The 19,066-nt window shown below is 37.1% G+C and overlaps 3 protein-coding genes across 3 annotated transcripts; 1 reads left to right on the top strand and 2 right to left on the bottom strand.

Annotated features, from left to right (window-relative positions):
- rnps1 (RNA binding protein S1, serine-rich domain) lies at positions 1–3,639 on the bottom strand. The gene is made up of 7 exons (XM_028455891.1): positions 3,506–3,639; positions 2,391–2,537; positions 2,089–2,274; positions 1,893–1,998; positions 946–1,099; positions 524–665; positions 1–435 (listed from the first exon to the last, which is right to left on the bottom strand). Coding segments are annotated over exons 1-7 (843 nt in total). The 5' UTR covers positions 3,508–3,639; the 3' UTR covers positions 1–329.
- Positions 3,610–8,972, top strand: LOC114468801 (uncharacterized). Its single transcript, XM_028455889.1, has 4 exons — positions 3,610–3,922; positions 5,368–6,051; positions 6,143–6,244; positions 7,825–8,972. Exons 1-4 carry the CDS (start codon positions 3,812–3,814, stop codon positions 8,770–8,772), a joined length of 1,845 nt encoding a protein of 614 aa, XP_028311690.1. The 5' UTR covers positions 3,610–3,811; the 3' UTR covers positions 8,773–8,972.
- Positions 8,973–9,782: 810 nt separating this feature from the next.
- On the bottom strand, positions 9,783–16,397 carry LOC114468802 (cytochrome P450 2K1-like). The gene is made up of 9 exons (XM_028455890.1): positions 16,088–16,397; positions 15,839–16,001; positions 14,710–14,859; positions 14,180–14,340; positions 13,728–13,901; positions 13,513–13,654; positions 12,059–12,243; positions 10,747–10,888; positions 9,783–10,653 (listed from the first exon to the last, which is right to left on the bottom strand). Exons 1-9 carry the CDS (start codon positions 16,292–16,294, stop codon positions 10,466–10,468), a joined length of 1,512 nt encoding a protein of 503 aa, XP_028311691.1. The 5' UTR covers positions 16,295–16,397; the 3' UTR covers positions 9,783–10,465.
- Positions 16,398–19,066: the final 2,669 nt, after the last annotated feature.

Raw genomic sequence — 19,066 nt, 5'->3', positions numbered from 1 at the left:
TTGATGTTTCATCACCTTTATTTCTCAAAACGGCTTTAATTCAATGAGTAAAAAGAAAGTCACACAATAAACAGGAGCCTAATAGATTTCACTGAAGTCCAAAGTTAGGGTGATACAACAAAAGCACAGGGGAAAGTTTTTAGATGCAGAATCACAAAATAGTTTTTAAAAAGACCTTACATTTGCATGTTTGTTTTCAACATGGACAAACACATTTTTGTCCACGGAAGCTTTTTATCCCCGTGGTTTCTGAAACAACTGGCAAATCAAAAACTATGAGTGTCGGAGCATCAAACACATCACAGAGAATCTGGACATTTCAGGTGCATCTAGCGAGAGGAGTTGGAACTGGAACGAGAGCGGTGGCGTCTTCGGCCAGGTGATCTAGAGCGAGAACGCCGACGTACTGGGGATCGCCTCCTGGGAGAACGGGACCTACACAGACAATGAGACAGAAAAGGTTCATGGTTTTAGGGCAGGAACTATTTTTCTGGCAATAAAAACACAAACTCATTCTTGTCACCTTCTCCTCATGCGTGGTGGGCTACGACGCCACATGGGTGGAGGTGGGGGCATTCTGCGAGGCGGTGAAGGTCGGCGAGGAATAGGACGGACTCGCTGAGGCAACACAGCAGCTGCTGTGATTTCTTGTCCATCAATCTGACCTTAAAATTTAAGAAATAAATCTATATAAAGCACACTAGTCTAATAAGAGGTCTGCTGACACACTATCAGCACCATTTGGAATCAAGTGTCACTGGAAAAAAAAATCTTCCAACTTCAATTACCATAAAAAATGACAATAAGAAAACATTGATCTCTGTTGGAAAGTGAAAAACAGAATGTTTATCTTGACGCTACTAGTGATTTATTTTATTATTTTTTTTTAATCTAGACTCTTGGTTAATTATGAAAGACACAAAACTATGGGTAATTATCACATACCTCCATCCATGTGTTTGAGGGCCTTCTGAGCATCATCAGGAGTCTCAAACTCCACATATGCATGACCTCTGGGCAGGTGTGGGTGGAGCCTATCCATTGGAAGGTCAATCATTTTGATTTTGCCATAGGTTGAAAAGATCTCTTGGATGTGGTCCTGTTGAACAAGATGTAACAGTGGATGTGTGAGTGTGTGGTTGCAACAAATACACTGACTGAGAAACTAAGGGTGTAAGAAAAAAAACAAAAACAAACATATATATATGTTCAAAATAAAAAAATTTATTATATTTTTTAACTAAAAAAAGACCTTTTAATTGCGTTAATATGCATAGCACGTAAACACCCTGTCAGTAGGTGTCAGTGAACCACATCAGACCTCGTTAAACTATCTCACTCCTTAATGCATTTTACCTTGGAAGTTAATTGCACTTTAAAAACATACTGGGCACTTTTATAGATGTATGTGGTAAAAAAAAAAAAAATAATAATAATAATTAAGGATTTAAGAACTTAACAGAATCTGAATTTGTTGTAGAAGCAAAAGTTAAACTTTTTTGAACAATTGAATTTGACAGTTTGATTATCATCAAGCAATTTCCCCCTGGGATTAATAAAGGAATTCTGATTCTGATTGCACTTATTTTTGATATTGGTAATTGAATTACAGTTAGTTACCATTTACTTGTTATCGCAAGTTTAAAAATTGAAATAAATTGTATTTCATACTATTTTGTAGTTGTAAAGGTGAAATTATTGATACTGTGGTATATCGTGATTTATCATATCGTGACATACAAATCATGAATCATATCATATCGTCAGATTCATGGCATTGCACAAATAAAATAATGTTTTCCCTGTTCTGTGTTAATGCAGAGAAACATGTCTGTGCTAGGCTAGTTTTTGAACAACAGTCTTAATATTGACATTAAACATTCTCATCAAACCTTGGTTACGTTCTTAGTCAGTCTCCCCAGGTGAACTTTAGTTGGTTTTGGACTCGGGCTTCTTTTTCTTCGCTCCTTTTCCTCTCCCCTTTTCTGTGTTTTGGAGCTGAAAATACAAAAACAAACAAAATGACTTCAATATGATGAAAAAAAAAAGCTTCAAACACTGTCAAGATTTCTAGTTGGAGGGACTTACGCAGAACGGGAGCGGCGGCGGTTGTCATGACGTCGGCGGCTGGGACTGGGAGAGGCAGAGGAGCTGGAGGAGGAGGAGGATCGAGAGCTTGAGGAACCAGAGCGGCTGGAACCAGATGAGCTGGATCCACTGGAGGACCCGGAGCTGGAACCAGAGCTGCTGCTGGAGCTGGAGCTAGATCTTGACCTTGTGGTAACAGGAGGACAGGATCAAGTTAAACATTATCACAGTGTGCTTTTGTGTTTTCTTCATTTCTTCAACCCAATCTTATTTTGAAAAGAAAGAGAATAACTGGTGCCAACCTGCTGCTGCTACTGCCAGTGGAGGCGCTGCGGCGCTTCCTCACTTTCTCACGGCCCCTCTCTTTGTCTCCTTCTTTGGTAGCCGTCTTCTCTTTTCCTCGTTCTTTTGTTTTTTCCTCTTCCTTCCGTTTTGTAGGTGATGGTGCCCTAAGATTTGAAGTTTGAAAAAAACAAAAAAAGTAAAACTTTGTCATTTTCGACATATTGACAGAAATAGTAGGAAAAATGTTATGTCAACAGCGAATGATGAATATCAATTGTTGATTTCCCATTTAATTAAGGAACACATCTTTATAAAGTATTGTCTTTTTCTGATATCCAGCTTGAAGTACAGGATGGTGAAAACAGTCATTATGGTAATTTGGTTTGAATCAAAATAAATTTTTGTGTTTCACCAATTATTATTAAAAAAAAATACATCAACTTTAATTACAGCAATTAATCACAAGTGATGGGGCATAGGCTTTTATTTACAAAGTCTAAGCCACAGCTTAAACTATTTATAAAAGAGGTAATGATGATTACATGATTGGGACAATATCAATTTTATTTATTTTATTAAATTTAAAATTAACAATAAACAATCGGTTATTTAATTTTAAATATGGAACAATGAGCAAAAGCCTAGTTTAAAAGCAATAAAACGAAGTAAAGCTGTTATGATTTATATTCAAAGTAAAAAAAATAACTACGGATTCAAATAAATTAGCATTATTTTTTGGAGCTAATAAGCCACAGTAAAACAAAGGTTTTTAAAACACAACACAAAAACAATAATGTTGCCGGTGAATCCATTATCATTACTGAATTTGATCACTTTCATATAATCTATTTTATATGTAACAGTTTATAAAGCAGATATAAGCTTTAGGGAAGACAAATCTAAGTGTAATCTTCAATCTGAGGTGGATCGAGACCCTCGAGCCAGCAGCAGCTCTCGGACAGATTTCCGCCGCCATTGAACGAAGAAGGCGGCTGTTGTTTGTCGAGCTTTAGCACTTAATATTAGCCACACACACGGCCCAAAAACACCCCACTGCTTTTTATGTGCAGTTAAGGACACAATACCACCAAAACTACTTTAATTGCAGTGCCAATTTAAGTGGAAAACTTACATTTTGTGTCAGACAATGTGGCTTCTATCCGACCGCTTGTAATCGGTACAAACGTCGCCCGGGTATGACAGAACGGAAGTGACGCACTAACCCAAGCGTCACTTACAACCAGTTTGTTAGGACGGATGTGTATATCAAATTCACACTGTCAACACGGTTGAACACGTTTCATTAGCATGAGTTGGGATAAAAAATATGACGGAACTATTCAGCCAATGGTTCTCAGCGTGTGGAATACCTGGAGCGCAAACGAAAATCGCCTTTTAAAGCAGACGCCGTGTTGGAGCTCAGCTAACTACTTAACTAATGTACAGCCATCGGTGCATAGAATATACAACAATTTATTTTAGTGGGTGTTTTTTTTTTTTTACAATCATCTGTAAGTTTGGACTGGAGATACCTTCATATTCACTCAAGGTAAGCATAGTACAAGAAAAGCGTATTTAGGTGTCCAATGTAGTCTTACTTTTTAAATTAAGAAATGTGTTTTGTTCTAAAGAACACTTGGTTTATTGTTTCTGTGTGATTATTGTTTAATTAAGTATTGGCCTGTACATTTTTGGCTTCTCTGTTACTGCTCTTTTTCTTCAAACCAACAACATTGTGACAGCTTTTGAAATTGGTCGTGGCTATTCATACGGAAAGTTATGAATATTCTGGCAGTCTATTCATACGGAGTGCCCCTCATTGGCCAGTTTAGGTGATGTGGTTGGTGCACCACGTGACTTAGTGTCCGTCAGTTTTATTTTAGCTCATATGTATTTTTAGCTACCCCGCTCACCCTTTTATTTTAGCCCTAACTTTAACACCCTAACATAGGAAATACCCTAAAATGTTTATTTTTTTTTTGTGTATGTATTTTTAAAGGTGGAATTTGCTGCGTTAAATATGTTAAAATGAAAAAATATATGTGCAAAAGTGGGATTCAAACCCACGTTAGCGGAAGGAAGGATCCTTGAGTGCGGCGCCTTAGATCACTCGGCCATCCTGGTACAGTGAAGAAACACAGGGACATTACACTTATGTAGAAAAAGTCCGGAAAACGTACCCATTGTCCCGGAGGCTATGGATACATTTCCGTATCAATAGACACTTCGTTTAAAATTACTGTATATTCATCCTGTTTTATTTTTGGCAGTGGCTATCAGTATGGTTACTTTATCCCGACATTCTATCCGTAAGCAGCGCCCCTCATTGGCCAGTTTAGTGACGTGACTAAGACTAAACCTAACCCTAACAATTGTTGCGACATAGGGTTATAACCTAAACCTAACTCTAACCCTAACCCTAAGACGCTACGTAAGTGTACTTCGGTAAAAGTACCAATAGCACCAGGGGTTGTCCTCATGGCAACCGTACAAATAGACACTTTATTTTTGACAGTGGCTATCTGCACGTAGACATATCAGTATATAGACATTCTACCCGTATGTAGCGCCCCTCATTGGCCAGTTTAGGTAACTTGATAGGTCACGTGACTAAGAAGCTACGTACTTGTACTTCTGTTTGCTATTAACACGTAGATTGTTAAAGTGCGTTACGGACATGCTAAGTATTTATGAATTGTTGTGATCATACAACCGTCATTGGCCAGTACTTCTGTTTGCTATTAATACGTAAATTAATAAATTGCGTTACGGACTAACTAACCCTAACCTTCTGAAGTGGATTTGAATTTCTTGCCACCGTGAATTTGTATGTGTATCGCTTGTTCAGCCATTTTTTTGTCCGTACGGAATGGTCACATGACTTCCGGTAATGTCATTGGTCACGGACAAATAGCACTTTGTTTATTAGCATTGGTCTTGTTATTTTTATTTTTTAATAAACGATATGAATATATTTATTGTTTAATTAATCAGCTCAGGTCAACCGCTGTTGCCTATCCCCGAGAGACCATGGGCCGACTGGATGATGCTGCTAAACACAAAGTGGTGGAGCTGCGAAAGGCTGGTCTGAGTTTCCGTAAAATCAAAGCTGTGCTGGAGTTGGAGAACATTAGGGTTTCTGCTCAGGCCATCTATCTTTTCTTGAGGGAGTTCCAGGGAAGGCCGCCCGGAAGGGTCAGACCCGCAGAGGCCGGAACATCCTCAGCACAAGTGCAGGCTCATCGTTGGACAGCACGGGAGAGCTGGAATAATGTTAATCTGCGGAATCTGCTACAAGAATCCACTCACAGCCACCATGCTGCTTTCTTATCAGCTGGAGACTTTTCCACGCAGACATCTGGGAGCTCTGGGACTCCTGGAAATGTGTCCAGCTCTGGGGCAGCCAGTGGGAGCACTAGGTCAGAACTGCAGCGTAAACAAAGCCAGAATGAAAAGGACATCCAGATTGTTAGCGTGACGTCACTTGCTCAGCAGAGTCAACAAAAAGCTCCTCAGTCTGCTGCAGCGAGTGGTAATACAGCTGCTGTATCCAGTGGTTCAACACCAACAACATTTCCAGGACTTTTGAGGAGGAGAGTCACACCTTCTCCAGCCACCAGTTCAATCCTGGCAGCGAAAAAGAGAATTCTGGACAAAGCTCTGTCACACAAGATAAAGGTTTGTTACAGAATCAGAATTCTAATTCCTAATTACTTAACGTAACCTGTCTCAAAATTGCACTCCTTTTTTTCCCCTGTTATTCCATCAGGTATCGCCACTGATGAGGAATAGTCTCACTAATGTTCAAAGTTCTGATTTGAGTGGGGGAATCGCTCAACCACGCGACACTTATCATCTGACCTCTGGAAAGGTAAAAACACTTAAATAAAAATATTTCTGTTTCATGATGCTAAAAGTTATTTTTTTAAAAACAAAAACAATTGCTGACTTAAATATTTAGAAAGTAAAGTTTTATATTATTAAATGAATGGTGGTCCTGTAGGAAAGGGGTTCCCAACCTTGGGGTCAGGACCCCATTTGGGGTACCGAGAGATTGAGATGAGGTTTCCAGATGCGTTAAAGAAAAAAATAATATTTTTTTAAACAATTTGAGCACATTGTTGCTTATTCTTACCGAGGGATGTAACGATTCACTCAACTCCCGATACGATTCCATTCACGATACTGGGTTCACGATACGATTCTTTCCCGATTTATTATAAAAAAAATGGTACTGTAAACAAATGACTGAAAAATATTCCTTTTTTTTTATTGGGAAAAATACTGTAGTATTACTTATGAATCGATTTTTAACTGCCTTACGATTAATCGTTACATCCCTATTCTTACCCTTTTTTTGGAACAAATTGCCATATTTTAACCTATTTTCATAATTTTTTCTTGCAATATTATTGCTGCTTTTAATGCATTTTTGCCACATTACTTTGGGCCCTATAAAATCCGCGTTAACGGAATCGCGGTGGAAATTACGGAGTCGACCAATGAAAACGGTTAAACTAGGAAATGGAAGGTTTTTTTTTTTTTTAGGGAAATGCTCCGGGGAGGGTTAATTAGGTTCACTGCCCTCCCCCTTCTGTCCCGGCTGCATCAAACACTGCCTAAACCACCACAAACTGTCAAAAAGTTATGCAAATCATCGCTGACTCCTAAATACAGAGCCACCAGTGCCCGTTTACCTTTGCTGTGCCTGTAAAACTCCATCCGTTTTTTTGTGTAGTGCTGCATCGCTCTGTGAAAACATGAGCATCTTTAATCGTCTTCACCTGCTGAGAGCGTTGGAACAACATCTCATTGTTGTTGTGGTGGAGACTTTAACATCGTAGGTTAATGATAACTTCTGATACTGTTAAATATTCTGGCCCCCAGTCGTGAAATAACTGATGCATCCTTGTGTCAATTTGTTTTTGTTTAATCATTATGGACTGGAATGATGTCATCAGGATCATTTAAATTAATCAAAACTTAATCAATAAACCTGCTCAGATTCAGTAAATTATTGATCCCTGAGGGGAAATTTGGTGACATTAATTCTGTTCTCGTACATCTTTATATGACACATAATTAAAAGGAGCAGTCAGAATAATCCATGTCACTACAACTTATATCTACCTTTTAATTGTATCTTACTTTATTTTTGACATACATTTTTGTTTAATTATGTATTAGTATTTATTTGTTTCCTTACAGGAGTTAAAAACTAATATTTTCTGGGGGAAAAAATGATTAATATTTCTAAAAAAACTGAACTTTAAAAAATTAAAGTGGAAAACACGGAATTAGGGAAAAAATTAAACAGAATTTAGAAAAAAAAAAATAAAACATATTTTATAGGGCCCTAATTTCTCCCATTCATGACATTTCTCCATCAAATTGTTTTTGTTTGGACCCTCTGGTTCTAATTTTCCTCAAATATGTTTGTGCTTCCCTCAGAATCTAATGGATGGTCAGCCTGGAGGCAGCAGCACCACCAGACGATTCCTCACTCAGCAAACTGGCATGGGGGTCCGATCCCTTCCTCCTCGTGTCGGGATCCGCCTCCCAAACCGCCCCCCTGCACCTTTAAACACCTCGGCTCCTGGAGGTGCCATGATCCGTCTACAGGCCCCTGGGAGCCAGAGCACGCCCCGCGCTGACAGGAATCCAAGCCCACAACAGACAGCCCAGGATGGGGGTGGGAGAGGTGGCTTGCAGGACCAGATTCAGACTCTGGGCTGTGAAGTGCGCAGCTTGGGCGTAGCGTTGAAAATGCTGGTGGAGCAGCAGGGCCGCCTGGAGAGAGAGCAGGTTCAGCAGACACACGTTCAGAAGCAGATCCTCAGCACTCTGCAGAGCATCGCCTCCAAAATGAGCCCCTGTAGGACGGTTCCTCCGCAACACACCAAAACCCCGTCACCCACTGCTTTACCAGCAGTTTCTGCCTCCAGCTCCTTCAGCCCGAACTCCTTCAGCTTCAGCCAAGGCGCGTACCCACAGTGTAACCAAACCCAGACTGGCTTCAGCTCATTGGAGAGTTTACAAAACGTTGATGCCTTTAAACTGCCTGAACTCAGCCCCAGTAGCATTAATGGATTTCCACTGTGTAGTAACAGTGAGAGCCTTCCTCTTTCCCATACTCCTCCTCACTCACAATCATATGATGCTTACGCACAGCAGGTCAGCCAAACACACTTACCCGCCTTCACACAGTCCTACGCCTCTACTTACACCCAGTCACTATCTCAGACCTTCAGAGCACCAGATAGTAAAACATCAGACTTCTCCAGCAGCTGCTCAGCACAGACGTTCCAGGACTGCAGCGTGGGTAGTCGGACACTGATGAACTCTGAACTCTCCGTTCAGGACCAGCAGACCAGTATTATCAAAGTGGAAGGACCCTAAGGAACCAGTATGCCTTAAAAGTAACCAATAAATAAAGTAGATCCTTTTGAAAGTAGTTATTTTTTAATAGGATAATAGGAGGGTTACCTGGAGGAAAATGTAATTATGAAGCTGAATACTTTGGTGTTATTAGATCCGTTATTCATATTCGTTTGGACTGATCAGATGTTTGTGATTAATAAATAATGCAAGCTCTATGATCTAAGGTGTGTCTGTATTTTGTTACAAGCCATTACTTCGACTGAAATGCTAATTGTTCTCGCAAATAAAGAGACACAAACGTGAGATATTAAACATGGGGTTCAGCCTGTTATGTGCACCTCACTTCATCACAATACTGAGAAAAAGGCCGACTTCACTAAACACAACTAACTAGTTTTGCGCTCGGGGCCTGCAATGCTAAATTAAATTAAAATCTATTTATTTTAGGTAATCTAGTTAATTGTGTTCAGATGTGATCATTGAAATATGTGCAAACATTGAGTAAATTGGAATTTCTTCTTTGATGAACATAAATAAACAGTCCAAAAAAATAATGTTTAATCAGACTTGAGGTCAGAAGTTACAGAAAACAACAACTTCAATTATCTTTGAGTGTAATGTGCTTTTTTATCGTCATGTTAAATAATTGTGTTTATAGATCAATTGTATCCATAAAAATAGTACAGTATTGTGTGCTGATGTGTGTGTGTATCATAGATAATCTTTGACTTAGCAAAAGCTAAATTCCTAAATGCTCGTCGGGTCAAAATGTACCTGCAGCACTTAAATTTGACACATCCGTTAAAACCAGGTGAGAGCATATTTTTCCAGTATTGGCTTCGCTTCATTGGCTTCCTGTAAAATCTATAATAAAGTTTAAAATGCTTCACATAATTAAGCTCCTCCATATCTTAAAAACCTGTTAGTGCCCTATCGTCTGGGCAGAACACTCCGTTCTGGTTTTCTGAAAGCTTCAAAGATGTCTAGAAGTAGAAGAGGAGGCAGAGCGTTGGGCTACCAGGCTCTCTCCACCTTTAAAACTAAACTCAAAACCGACTTATCTGCTAAAACATATATTGTATAACAGCACTAACCTAAAACAAACATGGTCTCGTCTGTAATGGTTACAATCACAGACCGTGGTCAACACCTCAGACCATTACGTGCAACCGTTAAACTCAAAACCTACTTATTTGCTAAAGCGTAGACCGTATAATAGCATTAACTTAAAGCGGACAGGGTCTCGTCTGTAATGGTCGCAATCACAGACCATTACGTGCGCCCAGTACAAGACAAAGTCTCACCTGTAGTAGCATTTCAGACAGATGGCAGGCGCCGCAAGACGTTTGATGTTAACCTAACCACTACTTAGAATGAAGCCTAAAACCAGGCAGGCAGACCTGCTAATATGTTTTTCTGCAGTCTGTGTCTTCTCCTCGCCCTTGCCCACCTCTGAACCTGGTTCTACTGGAGATTTCTTCCTGTTAAAAGGGAGTTTTTTCTTCCCACTGTTGCTAAATGCTTGTTCATGTGGATCTTGTTGGGTTTTTTCTTTCTTACCTTGAACTTTATATTGTTGTTTAGCGCATTAAATTGACTTTGTTGTAATTTGCACTACATAAATAAAGTTGAATTGAATTGAACCAAAATAATACAAATACTGTACATCCTATTGGTGCAGAAGTGTGTGACTAAGCCAGGATTGTGACGTTTAAAAGCGACTGACAGCACACAGCTCGTGTGGCAGAGGGCAGCGGGTGAAGCCCACTGCTTCGGTCAGATCGAGTTCATCCTCTGACGTTCCAGGTGGGGGAGTGAAACGGAAGCGATGGAGGATGGATGTGAAGATAATGAAAAGCTCCATCATAGCTAAACTTTCTCCAAGACAAACTCTGCGACCTACAGGATGGAGAAGTGAAAAGCAGGCTATAGATAGAGGTGTAGATATTTCTGCATTCCATGCTGGAAAAAATGTTGTCTCAGTGGGCGTACCTGCAGAAAAGGGCATAAAGGCATCCCTCCTGATGAAACTGCCTTTCTCATCCAGGAAATGAGAAGGGTTAAAGTCATGAGGGCTCTCCCATTCACTCTCATCATGCAGGACAGAGGTGAGAAGAGGAAACACTGTAGTCCCCTAAATCAAAAGATAAAGTGTGTTTGTCATATCAAGACACAAAAACAACTGAATTTGAATTTTATTTTGGCAATCTTCGGAAAAAAAATGAACAAACACTCAATTATCGGACTAATCAGCTGAAAGGGTGTAGGTTTAAGCAAAAGCTTATACACACCTCCCCCATCACAAGAAACAAAACAAGGCTCTATCTAAAAAAATATATTATAATAATTACAAAAATAATGTTACTAGTTTTACAATATACACTCAATATATATTCTACACAAAGTTTTAAGTACAGTATACATGCACATAATTAATCAGACATGTTTTACTGTATTTACATATACGTTCACACATTTACACATATACATACATTCATACATACATACACATGCATGTACATGACACCTACAAAATATTAATAATATACTATTTAATATTTACTACACACATTTTAAAATATGTGGCAATATTTAAATTATATTTCATATTTCTTAAATAATATTCTCTATCACAATATATACATTTCATTATGTTTATTAAGTATTAATATATTTTATACATATTATATATATTGTTGCTCTTCTTTCTTATACTTACTAACTATATATGACTTAAAAAGCTTTTTAAACTGGTTTTTATCGAGACCAGTGGTTCTCAACTGGTGGGTTGAGACCCAAAAGTGGGTCGCGGACCTGTACTGGGTGGGTCACGGACAGCTGGTCAAAAATAAAATGCTTAATGTCTCTCATGTTGGACTTGTATTTTATTTTGAAAGAAACTTTTCTTTTGACAGACATGCTGTGAAATGCATGTTACACGGGAAAATATATAGATTTATGTTTAAAAAAAAGATTAAATATGTGTTTTCACCAGCTATTTTTGAAAAAAAAGTTTTGTCGGTTGAATTCTAAAAAAAAAAAAAAAAAGTGTGTTGCGATTTAATGTCCGTGGCAAAATGTGGGTCACAGGGTGAGACCAGTTGAGAACCTCTGCTTTAGACAGTTCCACAATGTACCCCCTGCTATAGTTATACTCATCCTTTTCAGTGTTGTTCTGGCATATTGGATCTTGAAATGTAGCTTTCCTCTTAAATTATATTCCCCTTCTCTCTATAAAATATTTTCTGCAACCATTTTTGCTTTATAAATCATTTGGACAAAAAAAGAAATGTGAACAACTGACTTTTTTGATGAAATGTCCCTGGAAGGTCACATCTTTGCTGGTTTTGTGAGGGAGGGCCACAGGGAGAACGTTAGCTGTTCTTAGAATCTCATGAATGACAGCATTGGTGTAGGGCAGGTTTTTCCGGTCCTCCACCTTCACCTGTCTGCTGCCAACTACCATCATCAGCTCCTCCTGGACCTGATCTAGAGACACACAGGAGGAAGTCATCAACCTGACACTTTATCTGCATGTCTCGTGTCCTGAGCAGAGTACTCACGTTACTGTAATGCTTTCATGGATACTTACTTTTTACTTATACTTTTTTGAGTATATTTCTAAATCAGTAATTTGACTTGTACTTAAGTACGTTTTAAAAGAAGTAAAGTAATTAGTTACATTTCTACCCCCAAATGTTACTGAGTATATTGTTATTTTTTGTGATTATTTTTTTACTATTCGTAAACTGCCGACCTCAGATCAGTAGTTCATGAAGGCACATTTATGGGGCAACGATTGTAAAGTTGTGCTTGCTAAAATAAACAGCAACTTTTTGCAACAAACCACGTTCAAAAAACCTATGTGAATTTTTTAATGTTACTTTTGACCAGATTTACATCAATATTTCTGAAATTTATGATGTTTATTTCTTGTAAAAATATAACATCCATGTTAAATCTAAATGTTAAATCTAAATCTAAATGTTAAATCTAAATCTAAATGTTAAATCTAAATATAAATGTTAAATCTAAATGCTAAATGCTATATATTAAATGCTAAATCTAAATGCTAAATCTAAATGCTAAATCTAAATGCTAAATGTAAATCTAAATGTTAAATGTAAAACCTAAATCCTAAATATTAAACCTACATAAATATTAGATCTAAATACTAAATCTAAATGTTAAATGTGAAATCTAAATGTCACGGGTTAAACTAAATATTTAGCAAATAAAAGCTCATAGATTTCATATTAAATTAAAATTTAGATTTTAACATTTAGATTTTAGATTTAGATTTAACATTTAGATTTAAATGTAACATTTAGATTTTAGATTTAGATTTAACATTTAGATTTAAATGTAACATTTAGATTTTAGATTTAGATTTAACATTTAGATTTAAATGTAACATTTAGATTTATTTTTTAATTTTTAATTTATTTTTTGGTGTTATTTTATTTATGAAAGAATTGTACATTTTGACGAACCTTTTATTATATACAAATGCTTTTGTTGAAAGTAAATTATAATATTTTAATATGCAAAGGCAAGATTCATTACCAAAAATAAACATGGGGCGTGAAAGTAACTCGTACATTTTACTTTGAGTACTGTTTATTTTGAGCTACTTTATGTATGGCTTAGCTGTACTTGTACTTGAGTACAATTATAATCCAGTAACAGTACTTCACTTGAGTAGGATATTATACATATCAGTACTCTTTTTGTGTCATCATAATTAATAATACTTACCCTGTATGTGTGGATATTTGGCCATTAGAAGTAAAGCCCATCTTAAAGTAGATGCTGTGGTGTCAGTACCAGCTACAAACAAGTTGGCAACCACACATAACAAGTTCCTCTCATTGTAGTAAGTGTTTGTAACACAGGAATCCTATGAAACAAACACATGTTTTTAACAAGGGAAATTGTAGAAGTGGTTTCAATAGAAAAACATGTTTAATGACCTCTTCTTTCTGCATACGGAGAAGAAAACAGTCCACGAGGCCTCGGCTGGAGTCAAGCGTCTCCTTCAGGTTCTTGAATAAATCCTTCATATCTTGGAAGGTCTTTGCAACATTTTCTAATATCACCTGCCTGTTTTTGACCCAACTGACCAGTCGGGGAAACATATTGTAGAGCTGTCGAAGAGCAGCAGAAAAATAGCTCAGGCAAAGCAAGTTCATGCAAAAACATTTGTCAAAGGGCCACAATTCTCCCTGCAGCTGCTGTGAGGACTGAACGCTCTCTTAGAATATAATATAATATCATCATAACAGTATTCATACAAACCACAGAGGCACTCATTTACTAATAATGAATAAAAATTGCAACAATCGAGCATATTTACGTTTAACATTCATGAATATGTATTGTCCCTTTTATAAATAAATAAATAAATAAATAAATAGACAAATACCTGGATTGCTGGTGAACCTGTGAGACGTACGTTCTGATTGGCTCGGCTCACCAAGTTCATGAATCGGGGGTCGCTATATTCAAACCTGCTTCCATATACAATGGAGGAAACCACATTAGCTGTCGTATGAGTCAGAGGAGGCCATGTATCAAATGGTTTTCCTGGGAAAAGACAGAGAGAAACTCTTTTTACATGGCAATACAATAATTAATTTAGATTTTTCATTATTTTCTAAATTCTATGACATTATATAAAATGCCATTGAAAATGTAAGCGATGTAAAAAAAATTGCTGAAACCCGCATTTTATGGTCCTGCAGCAAAAACGTAAACATTCAGATGAATTTAAAGCAGATTACTCATTACTAGATCAAATTATTTTTATTATTTTTATTTTTGTTTTAAACTGATTAAAGGGCTCCTTTTATGGTGCCTCCATATGGTGCCTTTGTGTAAACGTGTGCCATAGCATGAATACATAAGCTGGTAATAATATCACTTGCATTTTAAGAGTATTAAGAGCAGCTATACCTTTGTGACTTTCAAATACATGTATCAGATGTTCACACTCCTCCTGTATTCTATCCTCTGCTACTCTTTTGCCCATGCCAAAATCTTTCAGGGCAGAGAGGGCAAAGCGTCTCATCTCTTTCCACGTGTCTCCATTTGCAAACAGTATTCCTGCAACAAAACAGTATAAACATTTTGTAAACAATGCCAAGATTCGTTATAAAGGTATTATGGATGATGTACTGTAAATTCACAATTTTATCTCACTGTTTTTAACATTGTTGTGTGTTTGTTGTTGTTGTTTTTTGCTTGATTTAATGTACAGCACTTTGTGACCTCTGTCTGTAAAAAGTGCTCTATCAATAAAGTTTATTAAGTTATTAATTACTTTATCAAAATGCATGCATTTTCAAAAAAATATAATATTTTTGCGATTGATTGATTGATCCTTTCCATCGAGGACAAGGAAAACATCTACATGATTGGAATTATGGTAGCAGATATGCTGCTGATTGGAGCTGGCAGCTTTCTGACGCTCCGTCCTCCTCCTCCCCCTTCCCCACCACCCCCTGGAAGTTTGTTTCTGAATCACATCTACCCAAGGTCGTCACAGGACATCTGCGACGGGAACTGAACAGAATTAAGTGAACGGATCATGTTTCAACGCCTTCTTTGGCCATCCATTCCACCCACCCACCAAGAAGTAGGAGGAAGTTTAAACTTATTCAATCTTTTAATCACTTCCAATTTTGCTTTTTTAAGTACAACTAATAATATAATTAATTATCCATATACCATTAAACAAACAATCTACATATTTACAAATAGTCCATAGTTAATCATCAACACAGGAAAAAAACCAACAGGTGATTAGTGATCAGATTAATTCCTGTGCCTTGTGAAATTAATTTCTTATCTTTATACCTGTTTTTAAACTGAATTATATTTGAACATTGTTTTAGCGCCACACATTCTGTTCCATAACTGTACTTCACAAATTGACATACAAAAACTTTTACATGTTACTTCCCCTTAAGTCAATAATAGATTGATTAAAAAGAAAAAAGGAAATTCAAGATATGTTACATTTTGAATTTACAGACAATCTGCTGAACACATATGAAGTACTCCAAACACTTAAATCTTTTACCGTGGCCATCATTCACATATTCAAATATAGGGAAGATATCTCTGTCTCCAAACACTTCTGCATGGTTGACCAGAGCATCTCTGATTGTCTTGTACCCAGCCAGTACCACCACCTTCCGATTTCCCAAGTAGACCGTAAATACAGACCCATATTTCTTTGACATCTATATGAATAAAAAGACACAACTTTATCCAAATGTGGTGCAATGCTCATGTCTAGTGATGAGTGAGTCATTCATGCTGCTTTTACCTCATGAAAACTCATGTGAAGTCTATTGAGATCAAACTGGAGCAGGTTTCCCAGCAGTGGCACTGGTCTAGGCCCAGGAGGCTCCTTTCCTGTTGGTTGTTTGGTGAGATGAGTGAAGACGATGTGGAAAACAAGAAGGATGAAGACAACAGCTCCCATGGTAAAGGTGGGGGTGCAAAGGAGTGACAAGGCATAATCCTTCTCCATCTCTGCACTCACTTATAAGGTTCAGATTTAATCCAACAATGAAGCAGGAAGACACACGGTAAGTGTTTTCAAGCAGAGCTGAAGCTCTGCACTTAGTGGGAATTAAAACAACAGCTCAAACTGAGGAGGAGCCTTTGTGAAAAAACCAGTAAGGGCTGGGCTCTTTTCTTTTTCCTGCACACTCAGACAATGACAACTGACATGTGATACAAAGAGAAAGAACACAAAGATCTCACTCGTTCTTAGGTGTCTTTGCTATAATTCTTTATTACGACTGACCATTAATTAACTATACAGTATATACTACTGCATGTTGTTGCTTCTGCAAAGTACAATATATATATAGTAAGTAAATCCTGTACAGAATTTAATTATATTGATAAAAAAAGATGAGTGAAGATGGTCTTTATCAAAAAATAATATCTAAATAATAAAAGTGGCTGCTTTTACACACACAAAAATATATTTTTATACATGTTAATAGAAGAATATTTGTTATTCAGGTGTGAGCTGAAAAATGAATGTATTTGCAAGGATTACCATTTAACAACATGTCATCAGTAGAGTAAAACAAATGTCTCATGGCGGTTTAACCTCAGCTCACAAAATAAAGGCAGTGTTATTGCAGTGTTTGTATGTCTTGCTATAGAAAAGTAGGAGGTTAAGTGGCTTTTTCATGGATTATTCACATGGCAGCTTTAATTCCTCTTTAATTCAAAATAAAAGTTTAATCTTCTTTAAACTGACCTTGTGAACACTCAATTCCCAATGCAAATTTAATTCTGAATTACACACACACAGGATCTTTTATTACTCACTTTAGTTACAAGCGTTGCTCACTGAGGACACCTGCTGGTCAATATTTATGTTTTTTTTTTTTTTTTTAGGATATTAGATCCAGTTTTGTTGTTTTGCCCTTTGTGCAAGAGATTCTACGCAGCTTAAAACTTAACCGGAGTTACCATGACTACCTATCAACATTGAGCTGTTCTGCAACGCAGCATTTAAGACAATTTTATGAAAAAATTTCATTAACGGTATCATTGCAGTCCAAACAAATCTGACGTTGCACACCTTGGAACCAAGCAGCAGCCATGTTGAAAGTCTCAGGTCAATTCCTTGCTTTAGATGATTGATTGAGAGTTTTGTCATCACTGTAGCAACTTAAAGAATTAAAGAATTGCACCCACAATGTATTTTATGTGAATGATTGAATGCTTGCAAAATGTCAGTCCACCTTATTTCTATTTTTCCGGTGTGACACATGAAAAGTGAAAAGAAAAAAAGATTAGACGGCTACCATTTGCATTGAGCATCATTTATTTAAAAAAACAACAGCAGTACGTGTAGAGCACAGGATCAGTTTTTTTAAGTACAATAACAGGACTGCAATTTCCCTTTTCATAAATTACACACCAAAAAGTGAGCGTAATTCAATCAAATATTCACTAAGCGAGATGACAGTAAATATTTCCAGTGCACTGAGACGGTTCTTACATTGAACATAGCCTTTCCTCTGACAAAACACAGGTGTAAAAACAAAAAAAAAAAGAGAGAAAGAGACAGAAAATGAAGAGGATACATCTTAAAAAAGTTTACAGCCAACATATTAGTGTCGTTCACTTACGTCAGCCTAAGAAGAATTAGGATGCTAGTATTACTTAGCAAGCAGTAATGAATATCAAGTGAGAGCTTTTTGCTTTTCTGTATGAATACATTCAGTTTGACTCCCCTTAAGTGATTTTTTATGAGTAAGACCATTCTTTGCACATTAAAACTAGTTTAGAAATATAACTGTTCATCTACTTATCTTCCCTATTGGATAGCTTTTTTTTCTTCTAAGCTTTTATTATCATTATGCATATCTATACATGAAACTCATTCCTCATTCCAGTTTTAAAAAAGGCCTTAGGAATGTAACAAACTGAGCTAATGGCTAAAAAAGAACAAATAATGCAGCTATTATTCCTCACAACAATGCATCAGTCTGTTTACAGAGGGCCTATAATTCATCTTCACCTTTATAATAGTGGTTTATTTTGTTAGTTTTTTTGACACAATCCTAAAAACAATTTTTCCAGTGAGCGATAACCTGGATTATCACAAGAATTAACGGAGCGCTGTGGTGGTTGATCCACATAATCGTGATAAATCTGGAAATAAATCAGTGGCAGCAGCAACATCTAAAGAACACAAATAGACTGTGGGCTTTCATCACAGTAGCTTCGATTTAAAACATCATTAAAGACAATAATATTGCAACACACAGTCAATGAAAATGTGCAGATGGTAACATTGGACGACAACTTCATGGCAGTCTTTTGTTTGCTTCCAGCTCTGTTCCCTCACTTCTATTGGTATGTGTTAAATACGTCAGATTTTCTGCATGCATTGATTATTGATCAGGTGGCTTTTCAGGACCATCAGTCCTTCTGTAAAGAGCAGTGGAAAGAACCTGGAGCCCTTTAAATGTGAAACATTTAAACCATAAATTGCATGGAGTGGTTCATTCTTTCGTCAGACAATCGCCAAAAAAGCGCAGATTTTTTAAAACAGAAACTCATAAATAACAAAAAACAAAAGACACACGGTGAGTGCAAACGCTACAGAATCTTCATCAGACACATTTACGATTATTAGACGTCTTCTCGATGAAGGTGAAGTCATGTAACTTTGATTTTTTTTTTTTTTTTGTTTTTACATAAACCAACAACGGAATCACTTTCCCTCCTTTCGTGCAAAAACAAACAGCATGAGCGACCAAATGCAGAT

The sequence above is a fragment of the Gouania willdenowi genome, chromosome 8 (assembly GCF_900634775.1).
Source record: "Gouania willdenowi chromosome 8, fGouWil2.1, whole genome shotgun sequence".
NCBI lineage: Eukaryota > Metazoa > Chordata > Actinopteri > Blenniiformes > Gobiesocidae > Gouania > Gouania willdenowi.
Note: the sequence above shows the minus strand (reverse complement) of the source record. Positions and strands in the feature narration are given on the sequence as shown.